This window comes from Pleurodeles waltl, chromosome 12 (assembly GCF_031143425.1).
Source record: "Pleurodeles waltl isolate 20211129_DDA chromosome 12, aPleWal1.hap1.20221129, whole genome shotgun sequence".
Classification (NCBI taxonomy): domain Eukaryota; kingdom Metazoa; phylum Chordata; class Amphibia; order Caudata; family Salamandridae; genus Pleurodeles; species Pleurodeles waltl.
This window is the reverse complement of record NC_090451.1, coordinates 26582733-26603074: the sequence shown is the minus strand read 5'-3', so window position 1 is coordinate 26603074 and position 20342 is coordinate 26582733. Positions and strand designations below refer to the sequence as shown.

The following is a 20342-nucleotide window of genomic DNA, read 5'->3' as shown; positions in this document are numbered from 1 at the left end:
CGTGGCACAGAGTTGAGTGTGCAGAGTAGAGTGCAGTGAACAGTGTGGAGTGGCGTAGCGTAGAATAATGCAGAATAGAGTGGAGTGGCACAGAGTTGAGTGTGCAGAGTAGACTGCAGTGAACACAGTGTGGAGTGGTGTAGCGTGGAATAATGCAGAGTTGCGTGTGCAGAGTAGAGTGCAGTGAACACAGAGTGGAGTGGCGTAACGTGGAATAGTGCAGAGTGGAGTGGCACAGAGTTGAGTGTGCAGAGTAGAGTGCAGTGGTGTAGCGTGGAATAATGCAGAGTGGAGTGGAGTGGCACAGAGTTGAGAGTGCAGAGTAGACTGCAGTGAACACAGTGTGGAGTGGCGTAGCGTGGAATAATGCAGAGTTGCGTGTGCAGAGTAGAGTGCAGTGAACACAGTGTGGAGTGGCGTAGCGTGGAATAATGCAGAGTGGAGTGGCACAGAGTTGAGTGTGCAGAGCAGAGTGCAGTGAACACAGTGTGGAGTGGCGTAGCGTGGAATAATGCAGAGTGAAGTGGCATAGAGTTGAGTGTGCAGAGTAGAGTGCAGTGAAAACAGTGTGGAGCGGCGTAGCGTGGAATAATGCAGAGTTGAGTGTGCAGAGTAGAGTGCAGTGAACACAGTGTGGAGCGGTGTAGCGTGGAATAATGCAGAGTTGAGTGTGCAGTGTAGAGTGCAGTGAACACAGTGTGGAGCGGTGTAGCGTGGAATAATGCAGAGTTGAGTGTGCAGAGTAGAGTGCAGTGAACACAGTGTGGAGCGGTGTAGCGTGGAATAATGCAGAGTGGAGTGGCACAGAGTTGAGTGTGCAGAGTAGAGTGCAGTGAACACAGTGTGGAGTGGCGTAGCGTGGAATAATGCAGAGTGGAGTGGCACAGAGTTGAGTGTGCAGAGTAGAGTGCAGTGAACAGTGTGGCGTAGCGTGGAATAATGCAGAGTTGAGTGTGCAGAGTAAAGTGCAGTGAACACAGTGTGGAGTGGCGTAGCGTGGAATAATGCAGAGTGGAGTGGCACAGAGTTGAGTGTGCAGAGTAGAGTGCAGTGAACACAGTGTGGAGCGGCATAGCGTGGAATAATGCAGAGTTGCGTGTGCAGAGTAGAGTGCAGTGAACACAGTGTAGAGTGGCGTAGCGTGGAATAATACAGAGTTGAGTGGCACAGAGTTGAGTGTGCAGAGTAGAGTGCAGTGAACACAGTGTGGAGCGGCGTAGCGTGGAATAATGCAGAGTTGCGTGTGCAGAGTAGAGTGCAGTGAACACAGTGTGGAGTGGCGTAGCGTGGAATAATGCAGAGTTGAGTGGCACAGAGTTGAGTGTGCAGAGTAGAGTGCAGTGAACACAGTGTGGAGTGGCGTAGCGTGGAATAATACAGAGTTGAGTGGCACAGAGTTGAGTGTGCAGAGTAGAGTGCAGTGAAAACAGTGTGGAGCAGCGTAGCGTGGAATAATGCAGAGTTGAGTGTGCAGAGTAGAGTGCAGTGAACACAGTGTGGAGCGGTGTAGCGTGGAATAATGCAGAGTTGAGTGTGCAGAGTAGAGTGCAGTGAACACAGTGTGGAGCGGTGTAGCGTGGAATAATGCAGAGTTGAGTGTGCAGAGTAGAGTGCAGTGAACACAGTGTGGAGCGGTGTAGCGTGGAATAATGCAGAGTGGAGTGGCACAGAGTTGAGTGTGCAGAGTAGAGTGCAGTGAACACAGTGTGGAGTGGCGTAGCGTGGAATAATGCAGAGTGGAGTGGCACAGAGTTGAGTGTGCAGAGTAGAGTGTAGTGAACAGTGTGGCATAGCGTGGAATAATGCAGAGTGGAGTGGCACAGAGTTGAGTGTGCAGAGTAAAGTGCAGTGAACACAGTGTGGAGTGGCGTAGCGTGGAATAGTGCAGAGTGGAGTGGCATAGAGTTGAGTGTGCAGAGTAGAGTGCAGTGAACAGTGTGGAGTGGCGTAGCGTGGAATAATGCAGAGTGGAGTGGCACAGAGTTGAGTGTGCAGAGTAGAGTGCAGTGAACACAGTGTGGAGCGGCATAGCGTGGAATAATGCAGAGTTGCGTGTGCAGAGTAGAGTGCAGTGAACACAGTGTGGAGTGGCGTAGCGTGGAATAATACAGAGTTGAGTGGCACAGAGTTGAGTGTGCAGAGTAGAGTGCAGTGAACACAGTGTGGAGCGGCGTAGCATGGAATAATGCAGAGTTGCGTGTGCAGAGTAGAGTGCAGTGAACACAGTGTGGAGTGGCGTAGCGTGGAATAATGCAGAGTTGCGTGTGCAGAGTAGAGTGCAGTGAACACAGTGTGGAGTGGCGTAGCGTGGAATAATGCAGGGTGGAGTGGCACAGAGTTGAGTGTGCAGAGTAGAGTGCAGTGAACACAGTGTGGAGTGGCGTAGCGTGGAATAATGCAGAGTGAAGTGGCATAGAGTTGAGTGTGCAGAGTAGAGTGCAGTGAACAGTGTGGAGTGGCGTAGCGTGGAATAAAACAGAGTTGAGTGGCACAGAGTTGAGTGTGCAGAGTAGAGTGCAGTAAAAACAGTGTGGAGCGGCGTAGCGTGGAATAATGCAGAGTTGAGTGTGCAGAGTAGAGTGCAGTGAACACAGTGTGGAGCGGTGTAGCGTGGAATAATGCAGAGTGGAGTGGCACAGAGTTGAGTGTGCAGAGTAGAGTGCAGTGAACACAGTGTGGAGTGGCGTAGCGTGGAATAATGCAGAGTGGAGTGGCACAGAGTTGAGTGTGCAGAGTAGAGTGCAGTGAACAGTGTGGCGTAGCGTGGAATAATGCAGAGTTGAGTGTGCAGAGTACAGTGCAGTGAACACAGTGTGGAGTGGCGTAGCGTGGAATAATGCAGAGTGGAGTGGCACAGAGTTGAGTGTGCAGAGTAGAGTGCAGTGAACACAGTGTGGAGCGGCATAGCGTGGAATAATGCAGAGTTGCGTGTGCAGAGTAGAGTGCAGTGAACACAGTGTAGAGTGGCGTAGCGTGGAATAATACAGAGTTGAGTGGCACAGAGTTGAGTGTGCAGAGTAGAGTGCAGTGAACACAGTGTGGAGCGGCGTAGCGTGGAATAATGCAGAGTTGCGTGTGCAGAGTAGAGTGCAGTGAACACAGTGTGGAGTGGCGTAGCGTGGAATAATGCAGAGTTGAGTGGCACAGAGTTGAGTGTGCAGAGTAGAGTGCAGTGAACACAGTGTGGAGTGGCGTAGCGTGGAATAATACAGAGTTGAGTGGCACAGAGTTGAGTGTGCAGAGTAGAGTGCAGTGAAAACAGTGTGGAGCAGCGTAGCGTGGAATAATGCAGAGTTGAGTGTGCAGAGTAGAGTGCAGTGAACACAGTGTGGAGCGGTGTAGCGTGGAATAATGCAGAGTTGAGTGTGCAGAGTAGAGTGCAGTGAACACAGTGTGGAGCGGTGTAGCGTGGAATAATGCAGAGTTGAGTGTGCAGAGTAGAGTGCAGTGAACACAGTGTGGAGCGGTGTAGCGTGGAATAATGCAGAGTGGAGTGGCACAGAGTTGAGTGTGCAGAGTAGAGTGCAGTGAACACAGTGTGGAGTGGCGTAGCGTGGAATAATGCAGAGTGGAGTGGCACAGAGTTGAGTGTGCAGAGTAGAGTGTAGTGAACAGTGTGGCATAGCGTGGAATAATGCAGAGTGGAGTGGCACAGAGTTGAGTGTGCAGAGTAAAGTGCAGTGAACACAGTGTGGAGTGGCGTAGCGTGGAATAGTGCAGAGTGGAGTGGCATAGAGTTGAGTGTGCAGAGTAGAGTGCAGTGAACAGTGTGGAGTGGCGTAGCGTGGAATAATGCAGAGTGGAGTGGCACAGAGTTGAGTGTGCAGAGTAGAGTGCAGTGAACACAGTGTGGAGCGGCATAGCGTGGAATAATGCAGAGTTGCGTGTGCAGAGTAGAGTGCAGTGAACACAGTGTGGAGTGGCGTAGCGTGGAATAATACAGAGTTGAGTGGCACAGAGTTGAGTGTGCAGAGTAGAGTGCAGTGAACACAGTGTGGAGCGGCGTAGCATGGAATAATGCAGAGTTGCGTGTGCAGAGTAGAGTGCAGTGAACACAGTGTGGAGTGGCGTAGCGTGGAATAATGCAGAGTTGCGTGTGCAGAGTAGAGTGCAGTGAACACAGTGTGGAGTGGCGTAGCGTGGAATAATGCAGAACAGAGTGAAGTGGCACAGAGTTGAGTGTGCAGAGTAGAGTGCAGTGAACACAGTGTGGAGCGGCGTAGCGTGGAACAATGCAGAGTGGAGTGGCATAGAGTTGAGTGTGCAGAGTAGAGTGCAGTGAACAGTGTGGAGTGGCGTAGCGTGGAATAATGCAGAACAGAGTGAAGTGGCACAGAGTTGAGTGTGCAGAGTAGAGTGCAGTGAACACAGTGTGGAGCGGCGTAGCGTGGAATAATGCAGAGTGGAGTGGCATAGAGTTGAGTGTGCGGAGTAGAGTGCAGTGAACAGTGTGGAGTGGCGTAGCGTGGAATAATGCAGAGTTGCGTGTGCAGAGTAGAGTGCAGTGAACACAGTGTGGAGCGGCGTAGCGTGGAATAGTGCAGAGTGGAGTGGCACAGAGTTGCGTGTGCAGAGTAGAGTGCAGTGAACACAGTGTGGAGCGGCGTAGCGTGGAATAGTGCAGAGTGGAGTGGCACAGAGTTGAGTGTGCAGAGTAGAGTGCAGTGAACACAGTGTGGAGTGGCGTAGCGTGGAATAATGCAGAGTGGAGTGGCATAGAGTTGAGTGTGCAGAGTAGAGTGGAATGGCGTAGTGTGGAATACGCATGGTGCGAAAGCTCACTTTCATTACAGATAACACATTTTCAGTTGAAAGGACTATTACATTTGCACAGACATGCAGTTTTACTGATAAAACTATACAGCACACAGACGGTATTGTGTGTAAATGTAATTGCCTTGTGTATTGATTTGTTTTGATTGTTTTAAAATATTTGTTTTGACTACACTTTAGAATTACCAAAAAATAGCTTAATTTGGGCTTTTCTAATTCTGATACATTATAAAATACCTGCACAGTTATTTACAGACACATTTTTTAGTGTGCTAAAAAATAATATCGTACAGCCTTCCTCAAGCATTCACCCTGAGTAGCCAGCATGATTGTCACCCAAATCCTCTCTGAAGTCAGACAAAGAAAAGTAAACACCAAGCTACCTTGAAGAAACAGCTTGACATTTCACCTCTGGCTTTGCATGCACAGTAAATGTGACAAGAACAAGATTTAAAGGCCTATTTGCAAAAATCGAACACTGGAGGACGAATACAGTAAAAGGGTTTGGGAAAGGGAAAGGACAAACTCCAGCTGCACAGTTTAAAACCAGCAGAGCTAGCAAACAGAAAGCACACGAATGTGAGTTATAAACCACAAACAATGGGAGGAGTGCATTTGTAGAGAAGCTTTCCGAATGTCCTGAAGATGTTGTTAGCAAACCAGGCAGCTGTGCTGTCTGGTAGGCTTCGGCCTAAAAATAACAATGTCTTATCCAAACTCTTTTCAAAACTGACATATGGCACTATTAAAAGTAGAATTCTATATGCCCTTGACTCCGCTGACCCAGCAGAAAATATATATTCTGTTTACAGTTCTAATGAAATGTTTGCTTTTGGGACTCCCCCCCCCCCCCCCCCCCCCGGCATCTAAACATATTGCATACATACTATTTATTCCAATAATTATAACTTTTGCTGCAGAACAGATAAAGCTAGTTTTAAAAGCATGCAGCCACTTTTTAACTTTTGTCACTGGAATGTTACTATTTACTTAACTACATCAATTTCTGACTGAACATGTCCCAATAATTGTATTTAATCAATGAGGTTACTTCTGTTTACAATTCAAGCAATGCAGCTCAGCAGTTGACCTGGAGAGGTTGTGTTTGAATATTACATGGTTCCAATTTATACTAATATATCATAAACAATACTCACTTACTGAACATATTTTTACTAAAACCTTTAGAAAATTGGTCTTATCAAAGTATCAAATAAGATACAGGCAAAGTAGAAGAAAACTATGAATAGAGAAACACCATCATTTTAATTTTAATGTTTTAAAAGACCACAGCCACTTTCTTACTATGGCACTAGCACAAGTTCTAGAGAACCCACAGCATACAACTCAAGCCGGATGAATACATACCGTCAGTGGGCAGTCAGCAGAGTCCAGAATGTCGTCCATGATCTCGTTGGCATACGCCAGCCTTTCCTTCAGAGAATTCTTCTTCTTCAGCCCTGTCAGGTTGATGAGGTGGGTTTTCAGCCAGTCTAACCCATGCGGGCCCAGAGCCTTGCCCTCTGCAAAGAGGAGGATGGCTCTTGTGACGTCGCTGCCCAGGTGGTTGAAATAAGGCGGGCAGGGGTAAGTCCGCCCTCTGAAGTCCATGTTGTGCGGGAACCAAAAGATCTCGTCCCTCATGTGGTTTGCAATGGATAGCTTGTAGAGCGCGTCCATGCGCAGGCTGAACATCTCGGCCGTCTTCTTACGGCACACGGCCATTTCCCGCTTCATGGCCAGCTTGTCAACGGGGATGGCGTCTTCAAGGGGACAATATTTAGGTGCCTCTGTGAGGGGTGGCGGTATGTCCAGCTTCTCGTTGCCCTTCTCATTGAAAATTGAGATGATCATGTCCAAAATGGGTTGGTTGATTTTCCAAGGACAGTTGCCCAGCTGGTTGAGGGAGTCTAGCACTGGGTGTAGAGCGGCCAGAGGGCTCTGCTCCAGCCGCAGTTGGTGCTGGATGGCCCCCTCCACACAGCGCATCAGCTTCGTGGGGGTGAGGATATATGTGCCAAAACGGGGTGATGTCCAGGGAACGGGTGGGCACAGCATGGGCATGATGTAAGAATCAAAGGTGAGGGTGGTCTCCGCCGCATCAGACCGCAGCTGGGTGAGGATCGGGTGAGGTTTGATGAAGCCAATCTGTGAAAAGGTATGAAGGGAACACAGGGCTCAGAAAGCTCTTCTGCAAAAACCTTTGTAAGACTTCTGTAGATTTCCTGGCAACTAAATGGTGAAGCAACAACCAGAGAAAAGATGCAAGAGGGATTATATAATTTAGGCAGAGAGAAAAGAAGATCTGGACAAGGGCACAGGACAAGAGCTAGTGGAGAAGAGAGAGGGAAGAGCTGTTAGGAGATCACCAGAGGTTCATGTGTGTGTGTTAGAAAACAGACTCAGGGAGATAGGAAGCGCTAGGGAACACTGCGTTACAGTAAAAAGAGGCAGGAACAGAGAGGAGAAGAACTGCTGGGTAAGAATCAAATACAAAAAATGCTGGCCCGGATACAAATGGGAACAGAAATAGAAAGTATGCATCTAAGAAAGGGCGCACTGAGGATGGGGTTGCATACCCTCAAAATCATTTGAGACGTCACTGGAGTGAAACATCTGTGCAACTGATGTCAGAGGGGTGGAGCTCGACAATTATTCGCTTGTGCTGAGTAAGACATTTATGCACCGGGGCTGCAGGAAGGCACCACCCAACTCCTAGCCAGTCCATGCTGGGCGGGAGGCCACGTATGCATAGCTGATGCAGGACAGGTGGTCCTCAAGTTCTTGAGATCAGTGCTGGGAGGCCATGTATCTACAAGGCATGCGGGAGAGCGCTCTCTAGCTGTTTGCTGGTCAGTGCGGGCATGGAAGTCATGTATGTACAAAGGATTTAGCTGAGGTATTCTCCAGTTTCTGGCTGGCCAGTGCCTGGAATTCATATACGTGCAATGGATTTAGCAGAGGTGCTATCCAACTTCTGGCTGGTCAGTCTGGGGAAGGGAGTCATGTATGTGCAATGGATTTAGCAGAGGTGTTCTCTTGTTTCTGGCTGGTCAGTGCCTAGAATTCATGTATGTGCAATGGATTTAGCTGAGGTACTCTCCTGGTTCTGGCTGGTCAGTGCCTGAAACTCATGTATGTGCAAAGGATTTAGCTGAGGTGCTCTACTGTTTCTGGCTGGTCAGCGCCTGGCAGTCATGCATGTGCAACTGATGTATCGGAGTTGCTCCCCTGTTTCTGGCTGATCAGTGTCTGGAAATCATGTATGTCCAATGGATTTTGCTGAGGTGCTCTCCTGTTTCTGGCTGGTCAGGGCCTGAAAGTCATGAATGTGCAAAGGATTTAGCTGAGGTGCTCTCTCGTGTTTCTGGCTGGTCAGTGTGGTGAGGGAAGTCATGAACTGAACCGACAACGTAGCCCCATATTGAAAACAGCAGGATATCGACAGAGCAAAACACTGAAATGGTTTACAGCAGACCTACAGGAATCCAAGCGCTCCTACAGACGACTGGAACGGAAATGGAGGGTCAGCAAATCAACCGAAGACCGCGCAGCCTGCAAGAATGCAGTCACCATGCACCACCAGAACATCAGAGCAGCCCAAAAAGCTGCCATTCAAGAATGCATCAGCACTCACAACAGCAAAGAGCTCCTCGCCATCGTCAAAGAGTTCACAAACCCCTGGACAGGCACCTCATCCATCCCTCCCAAGACCTCTGTGACGACCTTGCCACCTTCTTCCACCAAAAAATCCAGGACATCTACGAAGACTTCAGGAACCAAAACCCACCAGCATCGCTCACCTCCATGGACCTAGCACCTCACCAGATACTGAACTCCTGGACCCCCATCACCAAAGAGAACACCCATAGACTGATGAACTCCATCCACTCAGGAGCACCCTCGGATCCGTGCCCTCATCATATCTTCAACCTGGCCAGCACCACAACAGCATCATAGCTCCGCCGAACTATCAACCGATCCTTCCAGACCACCACCTTCCCCTCAGACTGGAAGCATGCTGAAATCAACCCGATACTCAAGAAACCCACTGTCGACCCTAGGGAGCTTGAGAACTACGAACCCATCTCTCTGCTGCCTTTCCCAGCCAAGGTAATGGAGAAGGCCGTCAACCAGCAACTCACCGAATTCTTTAAGACACACCGTAACCTAGACCCATCCCAATCTGGATTCAGAAGCAGCCACAGCACTGAAACCGCACACTTAGCAGCCACCGCCGACATACGCATCATACTGGACCACAGAGGCACGGCTGCACTCATCGTCCTTGACCTCTCCGCTGCATTTGACACGGTCACCCACTCTACCCTCTGCGACAGACTACACAACGCGGGCATTCGAGATATAGCACTGGATTGGATCAGGTCCTCCCTCACCGGAAGAGCACATCAGTACCCAAAGAGACATGGTGCGGAGTGCCCCAAGAATCTTCACTCAGCCCGCCGCTTTTCAACATCTACACAGCCCCGCTTGCCAAGATCATCAAACAACATGGGCTCCTACGCTGACGACACCCAACTAATCCTCTCCCTGTCCGAGGACTCTGCTCAAGCCAAGACAAATGTCCACAACAGGATGAGAGCAGTCGCTGCCTGGATGGAGGCCAGCTGCCTCAAACTCAACATGGACAAGACAGAGATCCTAGTAATCGGCTCCACCCCTTCTGCTTGGAACGCTCCCTGGTGGCCCACCACACTGGGTAATGCCCCCACCTCCACGGACCACGCACGCAACCTGGGCATCATCCTGGACTTCTCTCTATCCGTGACCCACCAAGTCAAGGCCGTCTCTTCGTCATGCTTTCATACCCTCTGACTCCTGCAGAAGATTTTCAAGTGGATTCCCTCCGACACAAGGAAGACAGTCACCCACAAACTCGTCACCAGAAATTTGGACTATGGCAACGCACTCTATGCAGGCATCACCAAGAAACGTCAATCAAGACTACAAAAAGTCCAGAATGCAGCAGCCAGACTCATCCTGGACATTCCCCGACACAGCCGCAGAGACCTACACTGACTCCCAGTCAACAAGTGCATCACATACAAACTCCTGATCCACACCTACAAGGCACTGCACAACATAGGACCGGCATACCTCAACCACCGCCTCGCCTTCTACGTACCTAACAGATGCCTCCGTTCCTCCCAGCTCACTCTTGCAGCCGTTCCCAAGATCCGGAAAAGCACAGCAGGAGGAAGATCCTTCTCCTATCTAGCAGCCCCGACATGGAACGCGCTACCCCTCTAGCTCAGGAAGACGCATCTCTGAAGCAGTTCAGGAAGGACCTCAAGACCTGGCTCTTTGACTAGCAGCACGCCTTCATTCGACGCCTTGAGACCCTATGGGTGATTAGCCGCGCCCTACAAATCTATCATTGACTGATTGATTGATGCATGTGCAAATAATTCTGCTACGGTGCTTTCCTGTTTCTGGCTGATCAGTGTCGTGAGGGAAGTCAAGTATGCGTAAAGACTAAGCTGAGATGCTCTCCTGTTTCGGGCGGTTCAGTCCCTGGAAATCAAGCTGAGGTGTATGTGCAATGGATTTAGTGGAGGTGCTCTCCTGTTTCTGGCTGGTCAGTGCCTGGAAGTCATGTATGTGCAAAGGATTTAGCTAAGGTGCTCAGCCATTTCTGGCTGGTAAGTGCCTGGAAGTCATGTATGTGCAAATAGTGCAGGAGAGGTGCTATCCAGCGACTCATCTCTCGGTGTAAGGGAAGATGTATAAATGTAATCTGTAGCTGTGGGGGTATCTGCATACAAAAGCAGAATTTAGAACAGAACATCTTGGCCACTTCACATAAGAAAGAGAAATATTTCCTTTGTGACTTTCTAACTCTAACGGTAGGTTAATTCCTGTGGAAGCCAAAGACAGACTTCCATCCATCGCTTTACACAAAATAAGGTATAATCATGGCTAAGTCTTAGCGGGAAGGAACCCAAACGACTCACCTGCCGATGGCTCCGAAAGGTGTACATGTGATACAGCACAGGAATTGGTTTTGGATCTGGGGCAGTATTTATCACCTTAATGGCGCCCACCATGAGATCGACCAAGTGTGCGCCAAGCTGCACCAGCAAGATGTGTGGCCACGGACAGTCATCAAGCACCAAAGAAGGGCCTGAAGCCATCTCAGACTCCAGCTTCTGCCAGTATTCACGTGGCAGGTAATCGTTGACCTATGGGGGACAAGTGCAGAGAAACATGAGATGAGGATGAGATGAGGCACTCAGGCCTGTGCCACAGCGAGGCCTGGGCTGACTAACACAACATACAAGAAAGCTGCCATCACGAAGCAGGAGATGGGAAACTGTGGCCTATTGCAGATAGGCATCAGGTGGCCCGGGCATGAGTAGGGGAGCTAAGGTCTGCATTTTACACCAGGCCAAGTGTCCCAGCCTGCTCAAAGCTCTATCAAGGAAGCTACAATACAGTAGGATTGCAGTAGCTCACTATGTGTGGTCTATACAAGATGCACCCACAGTTAGAATAGGCACATTCCTGGAGACACCAGTCACAATGGTGGAATCAGCACATTCCTGGGCATATCAATGAATACACACTGGTGGAATGGGCACACTCCTTGACACACCACTGACTACACACTAGTGGAATGGGCACACTCCTTGAGACACCAGTGAACGCTGACTGGTGGAATGGGCACACTCCTGGACACACCACTGACTACACACTGGTGGAATGGGCACACTCCTTGACACACCACTGACTACACACTAGTGGAATGGGCACACTCCTTGAGACACCAGTGAATGCACACTGGTGGAATGGGCACAATCCTGGAGACACCAGTGAACGCTGACTGGTGGAATGGGCATACTCCTGGACACACCACTGACTACACACTGGTGGAATGGGCACACTCCTTGACACACCACTGACTACACACTAGTGGAATGGGCACACTCCTTGAGACACCAGTGAATTCCCACTGGTGGAATGAGCACACTCCGTGACACACCAGTGAACGCTGACTGGTGGAATGGGCATACTCCTGGACTCACCAGTGAATGCCCACTCGTGGAATGGGCACACTCCTGGACACACCAGTGAATGCCCACTGGTGGAATGGGCACACTCCTGGACTCACCAGTGAATGCCCACTCGTGGAATGGGCACACTCCTGGACACACCAGTGAATGCCCACTGGTGGAATGGGCACACTCCTTGAGACACCAGTGAACGCTGACTGGTGGAATGGGCACACTCCTGGACTCACCAGTGAATGCCCACTCGTGGAATGGGCACACTCCTGGACACACCAGTGAATGCCCACTGGTGGAATGGGCACACTCCTTGAGACACCAGTGAATTCCCACTGGTGGAATGGGCACACTCCTGGACACACCAGTGAATGCCCACTGGTGGAATGGGCACACTCCTGGACACACCACTGACTACACACTGGTGGAATGGGCACACTCCTGGACACACCAGTGAATGCCCACTGGTGGAATGGGCACACTCCTGGACACACACTACTATAATCCAGGTTGGACAGGACATGTTTGCAGCCATCTTACAACTAATGCTGTTTACTATGAGGAACATCTTACTGTGAATGCTGTGAGCAATTTTCTGTAAACATCACTGAAACATTAACCATTCATTTGTTATTTTAGTGGCAAGAGACATATCTAGCTCTGAAATATGTTATTCTAAATCTCAATGTTCTCATCATACAAAATACAGAGAAAAGGCAAAAGTATGAAGGCAGTTTTTTGATATACCACAGATCTAGCCGGCTCAGTGGGCTAGTGCATCCACGGCAGAGATCAGGGTTCGACACCATGACCACAAGTCTGAATCCAGAAAGGTCCACTTATATTTCTGGGTGAAATGAGTGCCGTTGAGTTGAGTGACAAAAACATCTGCTAATTATGCACCAAGATAAACTTCTGGGAAAATGTGCACTTTTCTGATAAACAGACAAAAATGTGTTTTGTTTCACAAACCCCATCCTATGTACTGTCATTCTTCCCATCATCCAGATCTTGGGACCCTCCCTCTGCAGGAAGAGTGGGGACCTCCAGTCACATCTGACTCACCTGGGTATCCTTCGCAAGCAGCTGAACATACTCTACATACAGGGCCTGCAACTTGCTCTCCACCTGGCAGCGGGTCTTCCTCCGGATGGAATATTTGTTGTAGATTTGTGTACCCAGGTCTCTGGCGACAACCAGCAGAGAGTCTCCGCTCGGAGGGAGGTTAGCCAAGCTCTGCAAGCAAAGGTATTTGAGAAAAACTGTGGTATGTAACTAATAATGAAGCATTTGCCTTTCCTAGAACAAATGTATTTTATTAGAGGCAACTTCAAGCATCAGACAATCCAAGCAAGGTTTCCACTCAAGAGGACAGAGTGCTCAAACACACCACCAAGAAAGATGCGCATTTCAATGTGTGTCTAAGCAGCAGGGGACAGCTCCTGGATAGAAGGCGCTCATGTTCACAAGTGGGAGGCGCTCATGTTCACAAGTGGGAGGCGCTCATGTTCACAAGTGGGAGATGCACATGCACTCTCTCAAGTACAACAGTCTCACTCTGTACCCGCAAAGCTACCAGTAGGGTGCGCTCCCTTCGATGCAAGATCAGAGCAGCGGATGAGGCAGGGGGAAGCGATCCTACCTGTAGCATGATATCCACGTACTCCTCATCGTCGAGAAGGCACAGGAAGGGGTGGAGGTTTAGGCGCTGCGTCTGGTTGCCTAGTGCAGCCGTGCGGACCTTGGAGTCATAGAAGGCTCGGCGAAGAGACTTCCGCCAGCGGGCACGCAGACCTTTCAGCAGCTCTCTCTGCAATGGAATACAGGATAGGGTTCTTCATCCTACCGATTTCACAAGATGTGTACATTTCCACCAACTAAAACAATGTATAGTCCCACTAGTGAAAAAGGATTGTCAGACCGATGCGTCCCCAGCAATCAACTGGAGGAAACTGCTTCACATGGACCACTTCACAAACAAGTTCTCCAATCCATCCAAGACATACCCAGGAGATCACAGCAACCCTTTCAACTTCTAACTAAACCTTATTCCTGCACTTCTTCTGGGCCCTTGTTATCTTTCATCCTACAAGGATACGAGCAACTTCTCACACTAGGAGACCCAAGAACACATTCCAGCACCTCTGGACAAACGTCCCCAAAGCACCGCTGCCATTCCCTGCCCCTGGCAAAACGTCCCTTTACCCCCATCTAGAAAGAACATCTGCATGATCTGTTCTTTTCTCTCTTGAAAGTTGAGTTAATCGACAGTTTCACCAAAACCCTTCATTGATAAAGTTCCATCAATAAATTAAATTTGATAAATGCAGTTTCATTGATAAATAAAGCCTTTCAGAATACTTTTTTTCCACTATGGAGCTATATCAGTCTAGCAAGTGATTCATCATGCTGAGGCGGTATTCACTCAGTTACAGAATTAAAACTCCTGTTTTAACGACCCCTAAAGAGAAATAATATGAGCTTTGGTTAACAATGCCACACCGTTTCACAATTAAATTGCGGAAGTTAATTCTATACACAATGCATGTTTTGATAATGTTCTGACGCAACCAATTTTAACCTTACCACCAACCCTCAACACTTCCAAACAAAATCCTGCTCCTGATTACAACCACTCTGAGCCTAATCTTGTTAGCAATCACATACCCTTCCAAACCCACTCTTACCACCAATCACTAACCCACCTGTGTCTACCTGTACTATCAATCGCCAACCCCTCGGTGCAGCCACCAGTCACCCACAAGGACCACAGGGGCCAGGAGAGCCCCCAAAAAGTATTTGTCACATCCAAACCGCTTCTGAGGACCAACTCCTGGAGCAGGTGGTACCCAAACTGCTTACAGCCCATTTGAGACCAACGTCAGAGTATGACTTTCAATCAGTGCTCTGTCCAGAATACACTGCTTAATGTGTGTGATCTCTACCTAGAAAGAACGGCTGCAAAATTACCAAAAATGACAGCACTGTCTTGGTGCTCCTGAATCTTCAACACGGGTGAACTGATCCTCCTGCTGCTAGAGTGCTTGGATCGAATATGCTGGCTATTTCAGAGAAAGACAATCAAAAGGGGCTTTACCACAACTACTAAGGACATCTCTGGGCTGAAATCCTCTCTAATGGTCTGACTCTCTGATTTTCATATCAAAAAGGAAACTTTCACTGACCACAAGCAAGAGCCGTGGGAATTAGCTAGACCACTGGCGCCTTCCTTTCCATCATGCAAGCTCTACACAAGGCTGCGTGGAAACTATTGCACCCTAGCTACAGGCGTCCTTCAAGCCCATCATTGTATGTGCCAAGGAACCAGACCACTCCTACCATCTCTCTACGTGTGTCCTTCAAGCCAATCATTGTACGTGCCAAGGAACCAGACCACTCCTACCATCTCTCTACGTGTGTCCTTCAAGCCAATCATTGTATGTGCCAAGGAACCAGACCACTCCTACCATCTCTCTACGTGTGTCCTTCAAGTCTATCATTGTATGTGCCAAGGAACCAGACCACTCCTACCATCTCTCTACGTGTGTCCTTCAAGCCTATCACTGTATGTGCCAAGGAACCAGACCACTCCTACCATCTCTCTACATGTGTCCTTCAAGCCAATCACTGTACGTGCCAAGGAACCAGGCCACTCCTACCATCTCTCTACATGTGTCCTTCACGCCTATCACTGTACATGCCAAGGAACCAGACCACTCCTACCGCTTCTCTATATGTGTCCTTCACTCCTATCATTGTACGTGCCAAGGAACCAGGCCACTCCTACCATCTCTCTACATGTGTCCTTCACGCCTATCACTGTACATGCCAAGGAACCAGACCACTCCTACCGTCTCTACATGTGTCCTTCACGCCTATCACTGTACGTGCCAAGGAACCAGACCACTCCTACCGCTTCTCTATATGTGTCCTTCACTCCTATCATTGTACGTGCCAAGGAACCAGGCCACTCCTACCATCTCTCTACATGTGTCCTTCACGCCTATCACTGTACATGCCAAGGAACCAGACCACTCCTACCGTCTCTACATGTGTCCTTCACGCCTATCACTGTACGTGCCAAGGAACCAGACCACTCCTACCGTTTCTCTATATGTGTCCTTCACTCCTATCATTGTACGTGCCAAGGAACCAGGCCACCCCTACCATCTCTCTACATGTGTCCTTCACGCCTATCACTGTACATGCCAAGGAACCAGACCACTCCTACCGTCTCTACATGTGTCCTTCAAGCCTATCACTGTATGTGCCAAGGAAACAGACCACTGCTGTCCTAGCTGAAGGAATCCTTCAAGCATTTTTCTGCATGTGACAGGGTAACCTTCCTTCCCAACAGACGCCTACTGGAAAACATTAGTCAGAGAACATACCGCTTTATGGTTCTGGTCAGTCAGAGGTTTCACCGCCTCCACAGAGTCAATGGTAACCACGCCAGCCCTCTCCAGAGCAAGCTGCTTCTGGAAGCGCTCCTGCAGGTCCGACGTTGAGAAGTCCAGCTTCGGATAGGACACTGGATTCATCTAGGAAAACAACCAACAAGGTAATCATTGCATCTCATGACGGTCACCACAACAGCCCTGCAGGGCGATCTGGCAGACAGCATACTTCATCAGTGGAGTGAGCGCATCCGATTATACTTCACACAGGTGGAGAGACTGATCACTCCAAGGTGTATACTGTGGCTGAGGTCGCTGTGTCGGCTCACTTCAGTGCATCCCGTGGCTGCTGTAGCAATGCAGTCTTACTAAGTCTGAGTCAGCCCAAACAACAGATAGTGCACAAGAGACAGACTGACTGTCCATAAGCCTGCAAGGCAGTTAGACTGCAAGACTAATAAAGTTAAGATATTGGTCCATGAGGGCAACTAGACAGCATTCAGGTTGTACAGTAGGCTGAAGCAATAAGAAGGCAGTGACCTATACACCTTACATAATGTGCAGAGCACAGTAGGATGGATATAAGGGCCGTGATGCTTCAGCCTAAAGCAAACCTAAAAATCCATCCACCCGAGCCAGAAAGGCCTGGTTTCATCAGTGACACAGTCTGTCTCACTTGGAAAGCTGGACATAGCTTCAGGAATGCGGCTAAAATACGACTAGCACCAAGAAGCAGGAGCCAACAACTGAGGCATGAACTACAGACAGGATAAAGGCCTGCCCTGCAGACAGCGCGTCTGTAGCAGGAAACTTGCAGCAGGGACCACGGCAGACAGAGAGGAGAGCTACTGCAGCTTCCACCAAGGTCTGTCCCGCAGGGGTCGCAGCGTAAGCACAACCAGCTACCCACGGCATCCAAGGGCAGCTCCTGCAGCAGGGACCACAGCCGACAGGGATGAGACCTACGGCAGCTTCTACCAAGGTCTGTCCTGCAGGGGTCACAGAGTAAGCATAACCAGCTACCCACGGCATCCAAGGGCAGCTCCTCCGGCAGAGACCACGGCCGACAGGGATGAGACCTACGGCAGCTTCTACCAAGGTCTGTCCTGCAGGGGTCACAGAGTAAGCATAACCAGCTCCTACAGCAGGGACCACGGCCGACAGAGCTGAGCTACTGCAGCTTCCACCAAGGTCTGTCCTGCAGGGGTCACAGCGTAAGCACAACTAGCTACCCACGGCATCCTCCGGCAGGGACCAAAGCCGACAGAGATGAGAGCTTCTGCAGCTTCCACCAAGGCCTGTCCTGCAGGGGTCACAACGTAAGCACAACCAGCTACCCACGGCATCCCAGGGCAGCTCCTCCAGCAGGGACCGCAGCTGAGATCAGGCTACGGCGCCTTCAGTCACAGCCTGTCCTGCAGGGAGTACAGCTGAAGTCGCTACTCTGTCTAGGAACTTGCACTGAAGCAGGAACCAATGCTTTACAAACACGGAACATCTAACTCCTGCAGGAACACCTAACTCCCACGGGGGGTTGGGCATGTGATATTAAGAAAGGATTCTACTCTAAATTCAATACTCAACTCTTAGTACTCATCCCAATACCTATATAGACAAAACACCCCCCTTCAACAAAAGCACCCCATTAGTAATCGTAACCCACAGCTACAAATCACAGGGTCTCCGACGAACAGCAGCAGCTGTACTGCCTCTTGAGCAGGGCACAGCTACAGGCCACCCTCTGCCAGTACCTTGCCGTAGGCCACCCTCTGCCAGTACCTTGCCGTAGGCCACCCTCTGCCAGTACCTTGCCGTAGAAGTCCTTGAGTAAAGGCGAGGTGCACTTTTCTTTATGCATGAAGATGGGAGGCTGGAATTGGGGCTGGACCGTATGGATGGCCCGCAGCACCATCTCCTTCTCATCCAACTGGAAGGGGTAGTCCTGGAACAGCTGCTCCAGGTGTAGCCCATCCTCAGCCAGCTGCAGCAAACACCTGCAATACAAACAGGAACGTGGTCAGCCACGGGCAAAGGCAGGGAGAGAAGCGGGGGCAGGAGGAAGCACATCTAACAGATATAATAGCACCTAGGCTGTATCCCCAATGAGACCCAACAAAACTAGAAAGCAGGATGACTTGCAAAACCTTCCTTTCCTTCCCCACGACCAGAAGTAAGATGTCAAAATTATTTCCATCCACTCCACTCCTCAGTCTCGCAAAAACAAATGCTAAGTGCCTCACAAAGAATGTAAAAGTCCATGGTCCAAGGCCTTCGCTTTCATATATTTTTTTTATTGAAAGGAACAAACGTGGGGTTTAAGTGTAGACAAATTTGGCAACATTTTATCCACGTTTTTGTAGCCGTCTTGCTAGTAAGGAGTTCTCTGGAAGAACCAATTTTTAAATGCCTAAAGACTGAGATCAAAAAGGTGTTTTACACCATTCACCAAACTTTACAAAAGGGAGGGCCTGTGACATCCAAGAAGATATTCCAAATTTGGAGAACTTGCTAAAGTTATCAGTAAAATATGACTTTTGACTTCTTTATGGAAAGTGCAACATATCCTTTACTTACTATTACAAGGTGTGTGAATATAAACACACAGTACGCGGTAGGAAACACACATAGTACGTGGTAAGACACATACAGGCACAAAAAGGAGTAAAGATACACACACAAATGCAACTCGAAGGAGTGCACTGGTGCCCTTGAACATCAACACCATCATTATAACCTCTTCCTCTGAAGAAGGGAAGAGACCAATAGACCATCCCTCATCAGGGTCAAGCAGTTTGCATCAGAGAAACCAAAATGGCACAATCCACTGCTCCAAATGCTGCAGTCAAGAGCCATAAAAGGCCATTTAACATCTGTTGCAGCCAAGAATCTGCCTCCAATAGTAAGCAGGGGTGTTTCAGCAGCTCATGTTATAGGGTACACTTGAGAGATCACGGGCTTGTAAACAAACACCTGAGCTTGCTGTCAGCCCACGCCTCCAACAGCCTGGAGGTGAGTAGTAAACACTGAGTGGTAGTAAACTGCAAGGCTTCACCCATCCAGATGTGGCTAGTCACCAGCGAAGCGACAGCAACTTCAAGGCAGCAAAGTGAACATATTTCTTGAGAAAGATACTACGAACCACTGAGGTGAGTGCAGCAAGACGCGCAGAGCCTGACTCTGCGACTATACAAGGCACACTTTAGCACAAGGTAATAGATGGATTTCTACCAGACAGGGTCAGCAGATGGAGTCAGGCAGGTTTAGGGAGAGCTTCCAACTTATCAGTGACAGCACTGTTCTATGTAGAACCACAGTTTTATCTGTAAAAGGTTTGATGGTGCTGAGTCGGCCGACTCGTGCTCGCGCCTGGAAGGGTGCTGTAGCTTACGGTACATAAGGTCCTTTCAGCTTTCAGAAAGTCCGATAAACATGAGCTGCTGTCACCTGACAGAGGGATGCCTGCAGACGGCTTGCACCACCCTCCCTCCAGACAGTGTCTGTGATGCCCGTCCTGTGTCATTTATCCTTCTGAAGCTCTTTCATGGCTGCATTTCATCCGCAGCGGAAGAACACATTCCATTATTTTCATAATGAAACTACAGCCTTGTCCAGCACCCGTTTCTGTCACCAAGGACTCAGAGAGGAAAAGGCGGCAATTCAAAAATGGTTTGTACCTTGTGTGACACCACAACAGGAGCTAGAGCGTCTTCTGGGAGCCGAGCCTGCGGTACGGAGGTTGGCAGGGTCACCAGATGTTAGGTCCTGGGCACACTGAGCCAACCTAGAGGCCTCGAACCACAGTACGGGCGGCCCCAGGAGCCTCACTCAGACAGCACAAGAGGGCAGTGCTGGGGATTACACGGAGAGCTTTAAAAAATGAATTTTTACTTTGTTGAAACTGGAAAAAGTACATGACCCCTTGTTATTTTGCCTTAGTGTAGTTCACTTTGAAAATATTAAATGAACTTTTAAAAAAATAGTGAGCACGTGGCCTGTGATCACACCTCAGCTGCAGATTTTATTTAGGTTCCTGATAACAAATAGAACTTCGTCAACAGACGAGGGCTGAAGCCCAACAAGGATGGCATGAGCTGCAGAGCGAGCTCCATGGCATGACCCATGGTAAGAACTTCTCACATCATAAAAA

At 49.3% G+C, this 20342-nt stretch overlaps 1 protein-coding gene across 1 annotated transcript in view; it reads right to left on the bottom strand.

The window, feature by feature from the left end:
- Window positions 1-20342, bottom strand: part of POLRMT (RNA polymerase mitochondrial) — a 172142-nt gene that overhangs the window by 78341 nt on the left and 73459 nt on the right. Inside the window, exons 5-10 of the mRNA XM_069216817.1 lie at window positions 18003-18189; window positions 16190-16339; window positions 13441-13608; window positions 12864-13034; window positions 10749-10976; window positions 6142-6921 (exon numbers count right to left, since the gene is read on the bottom strand). Of these exons, the coding sequence (XP_069072918.1) occupies window positions 6142-6921; window positions 10749-10976; window positions 12864-13034; window positions 13441-13608; window positions 16190-16339; window positions 18003-18189 (1684 nt within the window). The remainder of the gene's footprint in view (window positions 1-6141; window positions 6922-10748; window positions 10977-12863; window positions 13035-13440; window positions 13609-16189; window positions 16340-18002; window positions 18190-20342) is intronic.